The sequence below is a fragment of the Mytilus edulis genome, chromosome 13 (genome assembly GCF_963676685.1).
Source record: "Mytilus edulis chromosome 13, xbMytEdul2.2, whole genome shotgun sequence".
Taxonomy (NCBI): Eukaryota; Metazoa; Mollusca; class Bivalvia; order Mytilida; family Mytilidae; genus Mytilus; species Mytilus edulis.
This window is the reverse complement of record NC_092356.1, coordinates 56426883-56445857: the sequence shown is the minus strand read 5'-3', so window position 1 is coordinate 56445857 and position 18975 is coordinate 56426883. Positions and strand designations below refer to the sequence as shown.

At 31.5% G+C, this 18975-nt stretch overlaps 1 protein-coding gene and 1 long non-coding RNA gene across 2 annotated transcripts in view; one reads left to right on the top strand and one right to left on the bottom strand.

Moving 5' to 3' along the window:
• LOC139502314 (uncharacterized) overlaps positions 1 to 18975 on the bottom strand; it is a 108553-nt gene that overhangs the window by 69350 nt on the left and 20228 nt on the right. The gene's annotated exons all lie outside the window — the stretch shown is intronic.
• The window catches only part of LOC139502313 (uncharacterized), a 51639-nt gene continuing 39014 nt past the window's right edge, over positions 6351 to 18975 (top strand). The window contains exons 1-4 of the mRNA XM_071291744.1: positions 6351 to 6457; positions 11371 to 11454; positions 14758 to 15075; positions 17092 to 17167. Of these exons, the coding sequence (XP_071147845.1) occupies positions 11379 to 11454; positions 14758 to 15075; positions 17092 to 17167 (470 nt within the window). The 5' untranslated portion in view covers positions 6351 to 6457; positions 11371 to 11378. The remainder of the gene's footprint in view (positions 6458 to 11370; positions 11455 to 14757; positions 15076 to 17091; positions 17168 to 18975) is intronic.

Sequence of the window (18975 nt, the reverse complement as noted above, 5' to 3'; positions counted from 1 at the left end):
ACTATCTTAATAAGACTAGTTTAATTTGGCGAATCAATTTCTGAGTGACATTGAAGATAACAGGGTGTCAAAACTATGTTAATGTCAATTTTCTGTGAAGGTAGCACAATACAAAGATTTTTCATCCCCAATCAGACATCTTTAAACAGATGTCATTCCACTCATCCTTCTTTGAACTTTATAAATGAGGTACCAAATTCAATTGGGTATAAAATTTTATTGATGTTTTTGGAAATTTGAGACACGGTTTTGGAGGTCAAGCTGTGCTGTACAAGAATCTATAAAATATTTTGGGATGCTATGGAGAACAAAGACGCCTAATTCATTCAAGTGTGAACATCACAATATAGCAACTAATTACATTACAATTAATTATGTAATAATTATGTCATAATGAAATTATCACAATTTGAAAGATTAAACTTTTTTCTTTCTTTTGGTACCTCATTTATAAAATATAAAGAACGATGAAATTAATTACATCAGTTTCAAGTCGTCTGATTGGGAGTGAAAAAACTTTATATTGTGCTACCTATGAACGCAAAGTACATGCAAACACATAGTAGGTTATATTTAACCGAAAAATTTACGAACAGGTTCAGCAATAGTTATTATTTGTTTGTGTTTATGTCTTACTATTTTTTCATTTGTTCATTGTCCTAATTTTTTATAAATAAGTTTTCCGAAAATTGGTGTGTTATGCGTTTGGCTTTTTATAGCCGACTGTACGGTATTGTATTTTTTTTATTGTTGAAGTCCAAACGATTTCTCATAATAACTGACATCCACTTTATTTGAATTTTAATAGATAATTTCCTCATTTGCAATCATACTAGACATCCTTTGTAATTGTCATTCGGAAATTGTTTGTATATAGTAGATGAATATATATATGCATGTAGTATGTTGAGTGCATCAATAGTGGTCAATTGTAGCAACATGTAAAACAAGGAACAGTTTAGATTACCATAGAATAGTGTAATTGGCATGTATTAATTCGTTCTGGAGATACTACAGCCATTTTTACAATAGGGGTTGAATGTGTTATCTTATTGTCATATACCAATTAATCCTATATTTTAAGAATATCAATCCGCGTCATAGATCTTCTCGTTACTGTTCATTTAATAATATCTATTGTATTGTACGAGGTTTAGTATATGAAAGATTCATATCTCCAAATGTGTGGATCATATCTATATTCACACAGGAGGAATATTACCTCTTATACCTATCATTTCATAGTCATTTATGTAATTTGTACTCATTAGAAACTATGAGTTATATTTAAGTATAACGTAAAGTGTCTGTTTTTTAATTTTCCTTTTGATGGTATCTAATATTTTCTTACTTTAATATTTTGATTTTGTTGGAAGATGCCAGTATCACAAAATATGTTTCCCTGTCAAATCATTCCGTTAGAAGTTTATTTAAGGTTTATAACCCCTTCTTGGGCCAGGAGGAAACTTCGTGCAAAGCATTACTTTTAGTAGAAAAAGAGTATTTCGTGAAAATAAAACCAAGATTTTTGTAGAAAATCCACAGACTTTATATAGAGATTTTAGTTATAAAATTTTAAACATAGATTACTCACTTGGTTTTCTAAGATGTGCTAGATTTCATTGTTTATAAAAAGTTCTAAACAATCTTTAAATTCCAAAACACCTCATGCTGAGTCACGTCAGTCGATCGCACCCTAGAATGTGTACTTGAATTTGGACCATACTTATATTTGTATCAACCATATCTAAATGTATACAGTTGTTTTAAGGAAATCATTGCTAGCACTGAATGCAATAATCCTTTATATATCAAGCATCGAATTGCCAAATACAAGAGTACAATGGGAAAGGCTGTGGATTGTCTATACAATTTCCATATGTTTAGCATTGAATCAGCACAAGGGTGCATAATCCTTAAGATAGTTCTTTTTTATTTTATTCAAATATTTCAAAACAATTTCAAGGTTTTGAAATTTTGTTAGCTACTAAGTGGTGTTTCTTTTCATGATAGTATTTATCTTATTTTGCATATTACAGATATCTTACTTTCCTTTTGTTTGTTTCAGTGTTTGGTAAGTAAGTTGCTCTTACCGTGTATAATGAATATAATAGACATCTTTGAGTCCATGATGACAACTGTGAAATAGACAGATTATTTCTCATAAGAAAAAATACATGAATTTCTTTTTATATTCTTAATCATGTATTAAAGTATAATATCAACCAAACTTAAACATAAAAATGTTTGAAGTAATCACAGCTTTCTCTTTGATGTTCATCTAAATTTGGGAATCTGAAATTTAGTTTTACGGAGTATTGTTATCCTTAAAAGAAGGGGGCGAAAGATATCAGAAGGACGGACAGTCAAACTCGTAGATTAATAACAAACCAACAACGCCATGACCAAAATAGGAAAAAGATGAACAAAAAAAATAACAGTACACAAAACACAACATACATGTAGAACACTAAAAACTAAGAAACACGAACCCCACCAAAAACTTGGGTTGATCTCAGGTGCTCCGGAAGGCTAAGCATATCCTGCTGCACATGTGGCAGCCGTAAGGTATATTATCGGTATATATCTCCTTAATTTTCTTATAATTTGCCAAAATGAAGAACTTACTGTGCTTTTAACAAAATATAATAAAAAATATGGGTCACAGTGCTATATTTCAAGCTACAAGAATTGCGAATTGAACAAATTTGCAAAAAACAATTCAAGAAAAAACTCAGTGCAATATATAATGAATTCTGCTAAAAGTAATAATGATAAGCTTAATAGATGATAATATATTATTTCTGTAAACTAATAAACATACCTCACTGCAGAGTTGTACGTGGTGTTTTGTTAGCTGTAGACTTTTATCTTCCTTATTCAGTAATGTGTACTACATGTATGTACTATCGAACAATATCCGGCAGTTTTTCGCATTCAAGGAAATTTTATGAATCAATGATTTCGAGAAACGACAACCACTAAACAACAGGTTTCTGACTATGCATGTTAAGACAGGTGCAAGCCAACGCAAGAGGTTTAACGATTGAACAAGTGACAACGTTTATCCTAACCAGTAGTATAACATTACAACAAAGTAAATCACACGATACAATATAAATTGAAACGGCTAAACTAGATAAAAAAGAAATATTAATAAAAACAAGTAAGCAAACACTTGAACGAAACAATTTGATCTATGACACAATATAAATAAAATATGCATGCATTAGTTCGACTATATCCTTAAAATTATAATTACAAGAATCTCGTTTCAAATAACTAAGGGAATGACCATTTGATATTCTTTTTTAAATCTCAGAATATGATGCAGATGTTTTTATGACTGAGAAGTCATATAATTTTCATTTCAATCTATTTAGGTAACTGTTTGATGCGTGGATAGCAATTTGAATGAGGAGAACTTAATTTTAAAAATAAAACATCTTATCTTGATATATGCATTGCAAAAAAGAAGCTGATTGGATATAACTGAACACAATGTTCTCTGAAAATAAATAATCAGTCCCTAGTTTTACTAAAATCGAAAAATCAAGTTTAAACAGTGCAGAAATACAAAAATTTAAAATAACCACCCAAAACAAATCCTCCTGGCTTCCACCAGAATATCAAATGGTTGTCCCCTTAAAGATGAATTATTAATTTGTTGAAATTTAAAAAAAAAATAAGTTGCAGGATCGACCTGTTCTTTAATATATTTTATATTATATATGTTGTGTAAGTTCTGTTCAGTGACATATGCACACTTGAAATATAAGTGGATTTTTATCTTTATATACCTATATGGAGTTATTTTCTTTCAGAACGACAGGTCATTATTTTTCAGAATCAACCCGGACGATACCATGTTTCAATGAAAAATGCTCCAAGGCATAAAATAATGACCTGTGTGAGGTCATTATTTTCCTTGATAAACATGCAATCTATGAGCTACTTCAAAACTTTATTCGTCTAATAGTTTTTTGTTTCCGATTTGGAAATTTATTTTTTAAAGTTTAATCGATGAAAGGTGTAAAAGAAACCGTCATTGTAGTCCCGTATTTTAATTTTAGAAACAAAAAAACGTGAAGTTTTGTTAATTTATCTCTACAATAAAGAAACATTATCACATATGTCAGATGAATTTTAATGTAGACTTTCATAAAATAAATCCAGATTTAACATATTCGTGTGTAAGATTTTGAAAATCTTATTGAGTGAAACTGAAAAGGTTGACTGATTTTTGGTTGCTTGCTTAACGTCCAGTGGCAAATATTTCATGCATGTTCAGAACGATACACACTGAATAGGAAATCATACTGTGACCTACATGTATTTATATTCGTCTTCGTGTCAGTTCTTAACTTTTTAAAATTTACGTATACCTTTTACTCTATCAAATGTTAGAACATACTCACCCCTTCTCGTCCAATGAAAAGTCAGTTTTTTGCCCTCTAATTTTCATAGTACATGGTTTTCCATGCACTATGAAATGCTATACATGAATGACTTTTCATTGTCAGTTAATTATGAAAGTGAACTCTTAATAGCTGCACTAACGAAGTGTACAATCCCCTAAGGCATTTTCCTTGGGAAAATAGACTACTGATTAGAAACGAAAGAGCAAAGATTAAAATAAAAATATTTTGAATTTTGCAAAATTTCATGCATTTTTTAATGGTACACATATATAGAATACACAAAAAAATAATAAGGATAAATAAAATGATATTTATTTCATTTATATACCTTACATTTGAGGGAATTATTTTCTTTTTCTATCAAAAAACCCATTGCCAGACTGCTGATATATAGCAGAGGATTGTTTTTGGAGAAACACTACATTTAAATTTATCAAGTAAAAAGTAAACATTTAATGTTGTATGGTCTGAATTCAAATATTCATACAGAGAGTTTCATATTTATAAAAAAAAAATCAAATTTCAAAAAGGGGATTTATATAACATTGTGTTGCTTTTTTAAATAAAAAAAATCTAAAGATATATGATATAAGTATTAAATTTTACCTGAAGCAGAAGAAAAACAATTTATCCATCACAAACTATGTCAGTGCTATTTCATTTCATCCATTGAAATGACCATTACCTATGTATTATATTTAGTTCATTATAAAAAGTGAACTCTTATTTGGGTTTGACTATTACAATGGGAAAGGATAGTTTTGTAAGGTCACTCGAAAGTGTGAATATGTTCTAAATTGGTCAGACAATACTTGATCATGTTTTATGAAGATTTAAGCCCTCGGCTTCGCCTTGGGCTTAAATCTTCATAAAACATGACCAAGTATTGTCTAACCTATAAATCAACTAATAAGATAATCTTATATTCTATTGAATAACATTAACATAACTCACGAAAGGGTCAGGTGCGGAGGGTATATAATTATATTAAGATTATCTTTTAATAAAATGTATTGCTATTCAAAAGACAATCTCATTCGATTGAAATAAAATAGTTAAAAAAAATAACCACTTTTCCGCGATAGAAATAACATAACAAATAGGAAAAAAACATACCCTTCCCCCTTTTCCATAAGCTACATTTGTATGTGGTACAATAAATTACTTACAATTACAATGTGTCTTGTATTTGTCATACACCGTTATCGGATGGTAACAATACATTTGTGTCTTACTTCATGCAGTTACAGTAATATTTTTATTGTGTATGGATGATAATTTTTAAAAGGTTTATATCTAAATTATTTAGTGAGTTTTATTTGACATTCTAAATGAGCCGCAGGGCGTATTTAAAACCTGAACGCATTAGAAAGGAATATCCCACTTTAGTGTTGTCGGTAAAATAGGATACTAAATTTTACAAAACTTTATAAAATTAGTATTTTTTGACGGTATATAAGTCAGATAATGCATATTTTAAGGTTTTTCTTGTCGTAGAACACACCTCGGGGTGTCAGGATTGTTCAAAGAAAGACCTCCCTCCGGTCGGTCTTTCATTTGATCAATCCCGACACCCCTCGGTGTGTTCTTCGACAAGAAAAACCTTAAAATATGCATTATCTATAACTTTTATTTACATATAGTTCTTGTTGCTGGTTGAAGGTGACTTTATAAGAATACAATACGCTTTGAAGAGTAATTTGGTATTTTTTTTTAATTTTATTTGGTTATTTTTTTACATTAACATCTTCAATTATATTGATTTCAAAATAGTAAATTCCAAAACGTGTCATAGAATAGGATTTGGTATATATAATCAATTATAACAGAATGAGTTTGGTGCAATGAAATTACCTATACCGGAAATAATTCATTTCCGGTAAAAATATTGAAGTTGATTATAAATCACGCGGTTGTAATGATATATTTATAGATACAAACAAGGAAGTAGAGAAAGAAGAAGATTCAAGATGTAATTCTGACTTCTGAGACTCGTAGGATTTGGTGAATTTTATATTTACTTTCCAACCACTTCTGTAAGTTTCACAAATGACTAAAAGTACACCTGGAAAGTTCAAAAAATATAAAGACGATACACCATTTTTATATTTTCTAATAACAAGTAAATAAGATCGAGCATTCAACCTAATTTAAGGTTCCATTAAAATCAAAATATAGGACACTTCATAAACATCTAAACTTTGCCTGTAATTTTCAACCTATAATGAATAAAGTCTTTAACTATGGGGACATTAACTTTACCTTATACTTAATAGAAAAATGAAATAAAAATATTGGGTCACCGTTCATTTACGCTCACAATCAGCCTTGGAAAGAAGCATACATTTTTGTTAATGTCCTTTTTTTCTGTTGAACTAATAGGCGAACTAGCGGTAATATCGAAATAAAAAAAGAACTTAATTACAGAAATCGCTTCAATTTTACAATTATTTAGTTTATGTACAGCTTTTTCGAAAACAACCATAAAAAATATAGGTCACCGATGAGTTAAAAGAGATATTTCAATTTTAATGCAAAAAAATGGCATTTTTGCACCAAAGGGAGATAATTTGGAGCTTTTTCAATGATGGCTACATTTTAGGGAAAACGGTACTTTTTATTCTAGCATTTTCTAAATTTACCAGTTTTTATAATAAAATCCTGGATAAAACAGTTGTGTGTGGGTACACAAAAGGCAAACCTAATGCTGGGAAAATGTAATAGTACCGTTTCTCCTTAAAAGTCACCTGGGGCCCACACGAATTGATTTTTTGAAATGATTTTTGTATCATATGACAAAGTAACAATTACTAAAGGTAATAAATAAAATTTGTAATGAAAAATAAATGTCTATGTTTTTTCCTGCAAATCTTATACCCGCGAGCCTCCTTAAAATTTAAATTGTAGTGTTAATTGAGGCCAAACCGGTTCTTGGGGTGATCACTAAATTTTCAAAAAAAACTTAAGAGAAATTTGTAAGAGTGGTCAGGGTACTTCTATCTCTCTCTTTACAATATTCTTGCTTTCAAGTGTGTTCAAGAGAGCAAAATATGATATCCATCAGGGTCTTTGGCGCCCATACATATCCAATTTCCAAGACAACAGTAGGAATTTCCACAATTTATAAAATTAAAAATCAGTAAATGTCAGTAACAGCATTTTAATCATTTGTATAACTGTCAGCAATGTTTCGGGCTCATCTTAGTAAAATTGGCTTTTATTATACTAATAAAATGCATGGTTGCCAACTAGACAACTATCTTACACGGTTTAAACGAAGTGATTGTCAGCAATTATATACAATCGTTCGGCCTTTAACAGTGAAAAAAAATCATATTCCATAGTCGTTTAATAAAGGCCCTGAAATGACTAATCTGAAAAATTCAATTGAGAAAACCCGTCTTATATGACAAAACAAATTTCGAAAACCAACTTAAGTATTACAGACATGAAGCAACTGAAATATATGCTCCTGACTTGGGACAGACACATACATAATGTGGCTGGGTTAAATTTTTGATAGCGCTAAAGCCTCCCCTAAACTTGCACAGTGGAGTTAAATAACAACATAAGATCAAACTCTGAAAATCAACTAAAAAGGTTCAATTTATCGACACAAAAGAAGAAAAACCAGCCAACAAATACAAAAATGTGGCAGGATATTTATACATCTTTGACAACAAAAATGACACAAAGTATATATCTGAGGATACTCACAGTTACTGACAGAAATCTCATAGACTAAAGCAACTAATAAAAAATGACTAAACTATTAGTCAATACACATCCAACCTCCAATGGATTTAGTCTAAAGACATCATTTACAGTCAGAGAAACACACATGACCTTTTGCAATGCCAAAATATAGATATTGACAGAAACTTGTACCGTGTTAGTGCATACATGTATGTGTATAAGAATTATACTTAGTATGATTTTAATTCATTGATAAAAAAATCAATATTCATACAAAAAAAATATTAAAAGTAAAATAATTACAGTGTTGAATTGGTAACATTTTAGAATAAGTTTATTTAAAGGAGAGTTAAACCTACGGAAGCCGTAAGGGGACACACAAAACATTAGAAAATATTTTTTTTAATTCGAGATCACGATAAAACATTACCGTATTACCGAGATCTCGATAAAAAATATATCGTTATCTCGATAAAACGAAATTGTTATATCGAGATCTCGGATTATTAAATCGTTATCTCGGATTATTATATCGTTATCTCGATTTATTATATCGAGATCTCGATTTATTATATCGAGATCTCGATTTATTATATCGAGATCTCGGATATGTTTTATCGAGATAACGATATATTTTTTATCGAGATCTCGGTAAAACGGTAATGTTTTATCGTGATCTCGAATTAAAAAAAATATTTTCTAATGTTTTGTGTGTCCCCTTACGGCTTCCGTATAAACCTGATAATTTATCGGGATTGCAAAAAAAGCTATCGTCTTCAAGAAAATGTACATTTTTAACGTCATGCATTAAAAATTACATACCGTTAATGATGTATTCATCTGACGTTTCAGTCTCGTTGAAATCTAATTCATGAATTTATTTCCAAAACATGTGAAACAAGTGAAAAAAATTAAATAAATTTCTAAAATATTAAAATCAAACATAAGTCTGTGAAAAAACTGTGAATACTTTTTGAGTTATCCAGTTTTCAAATTTTACCCTAAAATTTTGAGAAAATGGGTGAGGGATACCAAAAATGATTTTACAAGAATCATGTACATCCCATATCATTCTTGTCTTTTCAAATTTCTTAGATACGTATTTTTTTTAATCATTTATAACAACAACAAAATCGAAACAATATATACATATTGTTCTTAAAACTGACAAAAATTACAAATTTACAAAATTGACAGCATGGTAAATTTGACACAAAAACCATCAAAATATGAGAAAAAATTTAATTGTGGAACTGTGACTTTTCACGATAATAGCCCTAAAAAGGGTAAAATTGATGAAAAGCGGAAAAATCATTTTTAAAGGGTCGTAGCAAGAAAGGAAGTGCACATCCATATGCTTTTTTCCTCAACAATTTTTTTTTTACAGTCATATTAACCCAAAAATTAGGTTAAGAAAAATATTTTAATTCTAGAAATTTTTGGCTTCTCAGAGGAGTACATCCTTAACGGCATTGTGGAAGATTTTTTGATTTTTTACCGTTTTTATTGGTATAAATATTGATTTTGTTATCAGTAAATTAAAAGCTAACTAAATTTTACTAGTATGTTATATCAAGGATTTGTATAGTAAGACTATACAAATCCTAGGTTATATACATATACATATTCATTGATCTACAATCTGTCGATACCTGTAACTTAGTATTGCCCATGTTTTTCTCTAAATCCATTGGATGTTGGATGTGTACGGATTGATAGTTCAGTCTTAGTTGCATGATTTTTTTATTAGTTGTTAGTGGCTTTGAACTAGCTGTCAGATAACTGCGAGTACTCTTAGATCTGTTCATTGTGTCTTTTTGTGTCGGGATGTATAAGTACCCGGCCTCGTCCACTTGTATTTTTGTCCATCTGATGAGTTAAGCCTTTTTCAACTGATTTTGATAGTTCGTTTTTATGTTGTACTGTTATACCACTGTCCAAGGTTAGGGGAGGGTTGGGATCCAGCTAAAATGTTTAACCCCGCAACATTATTTATGTATATGCCTGTCCCAAGTCAGGAGCCTATAATTCAGTGGTTGTCGTTTGTTTATGTGTTACATATTTGTTTTTCGTTCATTTTTTTATATAAATAAGACAGTTAGTTTTCTTGTTTGAATTGTTTTACATTGTCTTATTGGGGCCTTTTATAGCTGACCATGCGGTACGAACTTTTCTCATTGTTGAAGGCCGTACAGTGACCTATAGTTGTTAATGTCTGTGTTGTTTTTGTCTCTTGTGGACAGTTGTTTCATTGGCAATCATACCACATCTTCTTTTTTATATTTATATAGAACATATCAAAGAAATACAGACAATTCAGATTCTTATAGTCCTTAATCTACATCGGCAATCTTTGGATGACCGTAAATCGAATTACGTTCATCTGCTTTCCCCCCAGTTATTTAGATAGTGACAGGACTGATCAATTTTATAGTCTTTAAGAAGGGAAATCAACATTGCATTTTTTGTGTAAATATATACGAGAATGGAAATGGGGAAAGTTTTAAAAGAGACAACAACCCGACCAAAGTGCAAAAAACAGCCGAAGACCACCAATTGGTCTTCAATACATCTAGAAAATCCGCATCCGGTGGCGTGCTTCAGCTGGCTACTAAACAAAATATGTACTATATATAAAAAAGAAGATGTTGTATGGTTGTTCAGTGACAATGAACGTCATACTTAACTCCGATATATATAAAAAAAACTAAAATTAAAAAGTATACAAGAATAACGCAGGCCAGAAGCCTCTGATTTGGGCTATGCGCAAAAGAAATATGTATTACCCAAGGGTAATCGTTATACAGTGGGCATAAAGAATATTACTGATTTTCATTATTCACAGGACTAAATTTATTCATGAGACAATATCATTTTACTTAGTATACACGCACACTAATGATGAAAAACTGTATTGTAGAAGGCTTTGTGCCGATAAAATATAACAAACTACTTTTTTTTGTTTATTATGTGTATAAACTAAATTGATTGAACATTTTGATAATTTCAAATGGTCAAATGCAATGAAAGTTTGCGATTTTTAAGATTAATAATCAATAACTGTTTCGGCATTTTTTTTGCAGGAATTGAAGGCAGTTATTTAAATAATAAAAGATAAACGATTGATTAAAGTTAGGTTAGTCAAGGTTTATCCCAATAAATATGATACAAAAATTACTTAGAAAATTAGACGTCATACATGTATATATCTTTTTCTTATAGATAAATACAATCAAACTTAAATATATTGTAGGCAAAAGTATGAGAAATATTATCCTACATGACCTGGTGATACCACTCCTGCTGGCACTGACATTTGTATGTAAAGCTGATATATGTGAGTTTAGTAAACACTATTATCCTGATCCTGATAATTCTTTTTTTTTCAATTTGATTTGAAATAGATTCTGACGCGAAATTTTCAATAGGCATTTATCGGTTTCAGATCCGTTCATCATTCGTTTTATCCGTTATACGTCCGGTAGAAGTCCGTTTCACATTCGTTCAACATCCGTTTTATCCGTTAGACGGCCGTTAGAAGTCCGTTGGTGAATTTATCTACCAGACCTCCAACGGATGTATAACGGACACGTAACGGATTCAAAACGGAAACGAAACGGACGAGTACCGTACAAAACGGACGCCTACCGGACGATCAAGGGACATTTTATCCGTTGGATGTCCGTTCAAAGTTTTGAACCTGCTCAAAATTTTCCACCTGACAAAAGGACGTCAACGGATAAAACGTACGCTAAACGGACATGCAACGGGTATAGACGGACGTCTAACGGATAAGAACGGACGTCTAACGGACATGAACGGATTCAAAAAAAAATTTCTGTTAGGCATCCGTTCGAGCTGTCCGTTAAGTCTCTGTCACACCTTACCGGATAGTACGAACGGACGCCTAACAGATGAAAATAAAAATTGTCCGTTGACAAAATTGTTATCCGTTGGGTGTCCGTTGATGTACTGACCGCATAAAACGGACGCGTAACGAATGCATAACGGACACACACCGGATATGCAACGTACGAGAAACGGACACGTACCGGACAGAACGGATGTCGAACGTACATCCAACGGACGAGTACCGCATAAAACGGACACCTAACGAAAGCGTACCGAATAAAACGGATGAACAAGATATACGGAAAAATTAAAGGCGACAATCATAATATATATAAATCGCATAAATATTCAAATGTTTTTAGACTTTAAGCCAATTTAGATTAGAGTCAATTGCCCCAGCCCCTTGTGGTATTCAAACTCACAACACCAGTGTTGACTGGCTTACGAAATAATATCTATTCTACTTAGAATACTCGGCCTCCCAACAGACACTAGGAAAAGATAAACATTCAATATCAGTTAATACCATTGTCCGTTCGTCCGTCTATAAAAAAACATGTAGGATATTAACTTGATGTTTTGAACAGTTTTCATGAAGTTTTGGCTAATTGATTATATCTTTTGAGTTTTGACGCGACCGGACGGGATTATCGGAATGTACCTAAAATTTGAGTTACAGAAAATCCTGGTGAAATGAACTTTTTAATAATATACATGTATTAAGAATACCAAATAAAAAGTCAAATTTAATAAAACATATATATTTAGTGTATCTAAGAGCATTTGTATCATACAAACAACAGAATAGTTTTATGAACGATATAAGCACTAATAAACAAATGGTGGAAAATAAAAATTTGAACCGCTTTCAAGTGACGGAAAATTAATAGTACAATATAACCAAATGAACTATTCATTAAATTAGTTGAATAATACTAACACCAAATGAAGGTAAAAATTAGAAAACACAGAATCATTGATAAATAAGTTGTAAGTACAATACACTTTACACTACTGTCGAATTTCCATGTCGAGGAGGAAGGTTGTTTGGTCAGCGTATTCCTGGACATTAAGTTCACCTTGAAGAACGCGTTCTTTCAGTGTTGATAGTCAGATGTTGATGTTTCTGTACTTCGAAAATTCTTGGTCACTGGGTCCCGCCTGCTGCTACTTTGATCTGGTTGGCTTCTGTGTTGGCTTGTGTCTTCTTAAAGAATTCAATCAGGATGTAGATGTTTGAGTGTGCATCGTTCACGTGCTTTTTGAATTTGCTGTGCAAGTCATATCAATGGTTGTTGGTGCGTGGTACTTCGCTGTTTCTGAAATGATTCCAGTGTTGACGGTTGTTTCCTTCTATCCAGTACTCTTTTGACTCTTTCCCAAGTCAGGAGCCTCTGGCCTTTGTTAGTCTTGTATGATTTTTAATTTTAGTTTCTTGTGTACAATTTGGAGTTTAGTATGACGTCTATTATCACTGTACTAGTATACATATTTTTAGGGGCCAGCTGAAAGTCACCTACGGGTGCGGGAATTCTCGCTACATTGAAAACCCATTGGTAGCCTTCGGCTGTTGTCTGCTCTATGGTCGGGTTGTTGTCGCTTTGACACATTCCCCATTTCCTTTCTCAATTTTATAGTCGGCGAAAGCGGTTTTTTCGATGTTGATCTCATCGGCTTCTTCTAGTGCTAAAAACCACAAAATGACATGCTACATGCCTTACATGTACTAGTAGTCGTCGGTATTCATCGTCTTTGTGAGCGGTTTCGAGTCTAAATTTCTGTGACTTCCTCCATATGCGTTGAGTTAAGTTGAAAAGGCAGCGTCTCAGTATGGTGGTGGCGAATACTCGTTGAGCGGAATTGAAATTACTATATAATAATTATTGTTTTAATATAGTATTAATTAAGTGTAAATAAATGTTTAATTATCATACAATTATCTTAATTTATAAGTTATCTTTATTTTCATGATTGACTTATTTCGTCAACAAAGTGTTAACAAAATATTATCTTTAAACTTTTCAAGTGGATTAATATTTTAATAAAATGATAAAAATCGGCCATATAATACGGAATTATTTTTTTCTACTTACAAAATTTGGAGGGATGGTATACTTTCGATCACGCTTCACTGTACGGCGTACACACGGTTTGTGATGGTGAAATTTCCTCCATGGTTCAATTTTCATCCATGGAGATCCCTGCAAATGCCTCTATTAATTCCATTACTATCTTATTTTTGCTGAATTTGGTTATTATTTGAGAAATGGGGTTTTAATAATTCCATTTTTAATGACAATAACTCAAATGTTCTTTGAGCAGTTTTAATGAAACTTTGGTGACTGGTTTTTATCTATGAAAATAACATACCTTTAGTTTTGTTTTTATTATAACCATCTGATATGACATTGAGGAGTTATGAAATGTTTTCTTTGAAAAAACAAACGCACGAATCATGCGCCCATGGCGCTTCATTTTATTATTTTTTTTAATAATGTCGCTGTTGACCAGGCTCTTTCATAAGTTCTGTTTTGGTTCATAACTGTATCTCTATTGCGGAAAACAAAAATGGATACATAAACATAGGCAGATGTGGTATGAGTGCCAATGAGACAACTCTCCATCCATACCTTTTTTGATTGGCACGTTCTTAATATGAGCAACTATATTTAAGGTCTTGATAAGCACGAGTTTTTCTACAATAACGAAACAATAAAGAATGTTTGCAATATCATTAATGCTGAAATCATTTCTAATGAGCTGAATTCATGCACATTGTTTTTTAAAGACAATATGACCTGGGAGGTCAAAAAGAAAGTATTTCACTACGGTGAGGATTTATCACTTTCATGCTGCGTACACAACTGTTGCCAGGAAGCTGCTGGATGGGGGAAATGGACCAACAATGAATTAACTACAATATTTATTGATGTTAAATATTTACATGTTGATAACAACTCTAAATATGATGGCGGAATAAATGAAACAGAATTCCTCTTAGTTATACGTAATATTACTGAATTTGACTTAAATATCAACTATAGTTGTACATATGGATTTAAAATTGGACACAAAAAGATGTTACTGGAGACTGATGTGTTCTTCGGTGAGTTTGAGATATTCACTAAACGATAATAACTGAACCGAACAATCTTTTGGGTGCTTCTCTTTCGCGCTCATCCTTGGTTGATTGCAACATTGATTTAGAATTAAATTGAAATTCATTTATATCTTAAATTCACTTTTTGAAAAATTACACAAAAATTAACAACTTACGGTCACCATACGGCCTTCAACAATGAGCAGAGACCCTACCACATAGTCTGGTATAAAATGCCCTGAAATAACAATTGTAAAATAATTCGAACGAAACAAAACAAACAAAAATATAAACAACCTAATGTTTGTACAAAAGATGAACAAAACACAAATAAGCGACACAGCAACAAACGACAACCAATGAATAAAAGGCTCCTGACTTGGCACAGGCACACTTATACGGAATGTTGAGAAGGTTAAATATGTCAGCGGGATCCCAACCCTCTGTGTACCGGCACGGAGGTTATATGTTCGAATGGCAGATTCATTTTAGCACATATACACTTTTCTGTCGCTGATACAATTGTTTGATACACCAATATTTTTATTGTTATACTTTTTCGTTGAGTTAAAAAGTAAAGAACGTGTTTAAACTAGACACTACCCGTTGAATGATAATATTTAGTTTTTTTTTAATTTCTTTCCAAAATAAAATTGGTTTTTTGTCTGCAAATTTTCATATTAGAGACAGAAAAAAACTTATATGATATTTGACTTCGAAAACGAGCTGCCCGCTAAAACAAAAACCATAAAAGACCACTAGGCTCGTTTAACTATAATTGCTAACATCTACTTTATTTGAACATTGTTGGATCGTCTCTCTGGGGGTCCAGCTACATCTCCTTATTTTATATAAGTATACAATTTACAGCATAGAAAGCTAAAGCTCTAGCTGTACGAATTCAACCAAAGATTGCACGTGATTTCATGTAATCATATCAATTAAATAGTTATAGATATGTCTACTCGTGCTGTGTGGATGCAGTAGAAATTTCCCCGTGCTTGTATTGTATGCCGCTAAATTTTTAAGCCTGCTTTCTTTTGAGAGTGAAATTATTGTATGCTTTTGCAAAAAAAAAATATGTTTGCTTTTGTCGTATGAAATAATATTATCAATTACTTTAATTCTTGCTTACATAGGAAATCTTCATACTAGTTATTGTGTCAAATGTATTTCTGTAAAATCATATACTGCCTCTAGAAAAGTAATGTTGTTTTTTTTTATTTCATTGTCCATCCAGCATGAAACCATGCACGCATTCGTCCGATACCTTAACATCGATCCAAACAGAATAGGACCACTACGACTCATATATATATAAACTTCACTTATAATAGTGATACCAGATCTACTAGTGTACAAACTCAGTTTTTCAAATAGATTGTAAACAAAAACAGACTGAGGTCCATTTTATAGTGCAATGATATCTGTATAAGCAAGTTCTCCCTTTTTACCAATTTTCCATATTTTATATTGAAAGATTGATGATTCAAGTAGAAAAACTTTTCTATTTACAAATATAAAAACAATCCTGACTTTCAGATAAATTGGTTGCATGATTGATTAACTGATCGGTTGATTGATTTGTTGATTGATTTGTTGATTAATTTGTTGATTGATTTGTTATGCTTGAAACAATGCAATAAGTGGTCTCTATGTGTCATCTCAACGAAACATAAATTGTGACTGTTACTGGTATAAACTAATTTTGTTGCGGTGAAATTGAAAACCGAAGTGGGTAGTACACATTTTTTGTGTAAGTTTAAACTCTAACAAGTTCGGGGCATATAAATGTTGAAAATGTGTTTTGACGTTTGAATACAATAGTAGTGTATATGAACCTTCATTTCTATGTTATATTTTTTTCATGGAACTTCATAGTAAAAGTGGTTAAGTTTTAGCTGCAAAGGGAGTTCCTATGGGAAATTGCATTGTCTATATTTATAGATATGCAACCTTTAGTTGTTTGCTCGATTTCATTATATGTTTAAATTATTTTATTTTATTTTATTTGTTTTAAAGAAGAAACAACAAGTGATCCTATTGTTACAAGAAAAGAGGGAATACCAGCATATTTAATAGTCGTTGCATGTGTCGCGTAAGTGAATTAATATGTGATATTATTTGTTTACATTACAAAAAAGTATATAAGTTAAAAAGTACCAAATAAATATGTATGTGAAGTTAGCAGCCGGTTCGATATTCGATATTCAATATCCAACCGGCTGCTAGCAGTGACGGTCGGTTCGATTTTCAAAATTTAGTTGAAAATTATAAGAAAATTAAATACTTGATAACATTAAAAGCATGATTTTCAGCGTTAAAAGGACTAATAAGATACGTAGATAATCGTTAAATGACAAAGATAAACCCTTTCCTAAGTTACATATTTGTCTTTATTTAATATATATATTTGTCAATAATACTACTTTAAAGACGTACTTTGGTATATATAATATTTCTTAAGACAAAAAGAATAAAGGGCTGCGCTTTAGCGCCATGATACGCCCGTTGCTCTTTTAACTTGTCTTTTATGCTTTAAATGAATTTATATGATCAACTAGAAATATATATACAAATCAAAAGGGATGTTACATTAATATATTCACCAAAGTTTCATGAAATCCACCTTTTTTAAGTATAAAAATTCATTACTTAAGAAAACGTAAAATCTAAAATTTATAAAAATGGAAAGGGAGCTTAATATGTTAATAGATATAAACAATTTATCAAAGTTGCATAAAATTTTGTGAAAGTGTTAGTTATTGTCCCAAAATTGGAAAATCCCCCCTTTTTTAAGCATAAAAATTCATAACACGGAAATGTAAAATCTTAAATTATAAAAATTTAAAGGGAGCTTACATAAGCCCCATAAATCCAAAACTTAAAATCTGAAATTTATAAAAATTGAAAGGGAGCTTACATCAATAAATATGAACAATTCACCAAAGTTTCATGGACATTGGTGAAAGCCTTTTTGAGTTATTGTCCGAAGTGTTGAAAATCCCACTTTTTTATGAATAAAGCCCCATAAATCCAAAACTTAAAATCTGAAATTTATAAAAATTGAAAGGGAGCTTACATCAATAGATATAAACAATTCACCAAAGTTTCATGGACATTTCTGAAAGCCTTTTTGAGTTATTGTCCGAAGTGTTGAAAATCCCCCTTTTTTTATGAATAAAGCCCCATAAATCCAAAACTTAAAATCTGAAATTTATAAAAATTGAAAGGGAGCTTACATCAATAGATATAAACAATTCACCAAAGTTTCATGGACATTGATGAAAGTGTTTTTGAGTTATTGTCCGAAGTGTGGACGACGGACGGACGGACGGACGGACAACGGTATACCATAATACGTCCCGTCTAAAAGACGACGGGCGTATAAAAACCGATAACTCTATCTTTTATTTATAAATATAAATATATATGGAAAGCCAAAAAAACTAATTTTCAGCTAAAAAATTTCTAAATTTTAGAACAAACGGCACAGGGCAATGGTGAGATAGGTAGTTACAAACGGGACTAAAAGGAATTTGGGTACAATTCCTGTCTTCCATGTTTACGGAGCGCCAAAAGTGTCAGTTGGATATTCAAAATATATAGCGAAAACTTACCCGAGACCGCTTAAATGAGGTTGAGACCCCCCTGGTCTTTCAATGTCACGTTTGTATCTACCTATTGACTAAATTAGGCAGATTGAGAGATCAGGGGTCTATCACCATTGCCCTGTGCACTTTGTCCTAAAATTTTGATAATTTTTAGTTGAAAAGTGACAATATAAGCCCTCCATAGATTTCCGATTTTTTTAAATTTTATGGACATTGATTGACCAGCGGGTCTCACCCTCATTTAAGCGGTATCAGGTAGGTTTTCACTATATATTTCTTTTTTGGGCTTTCC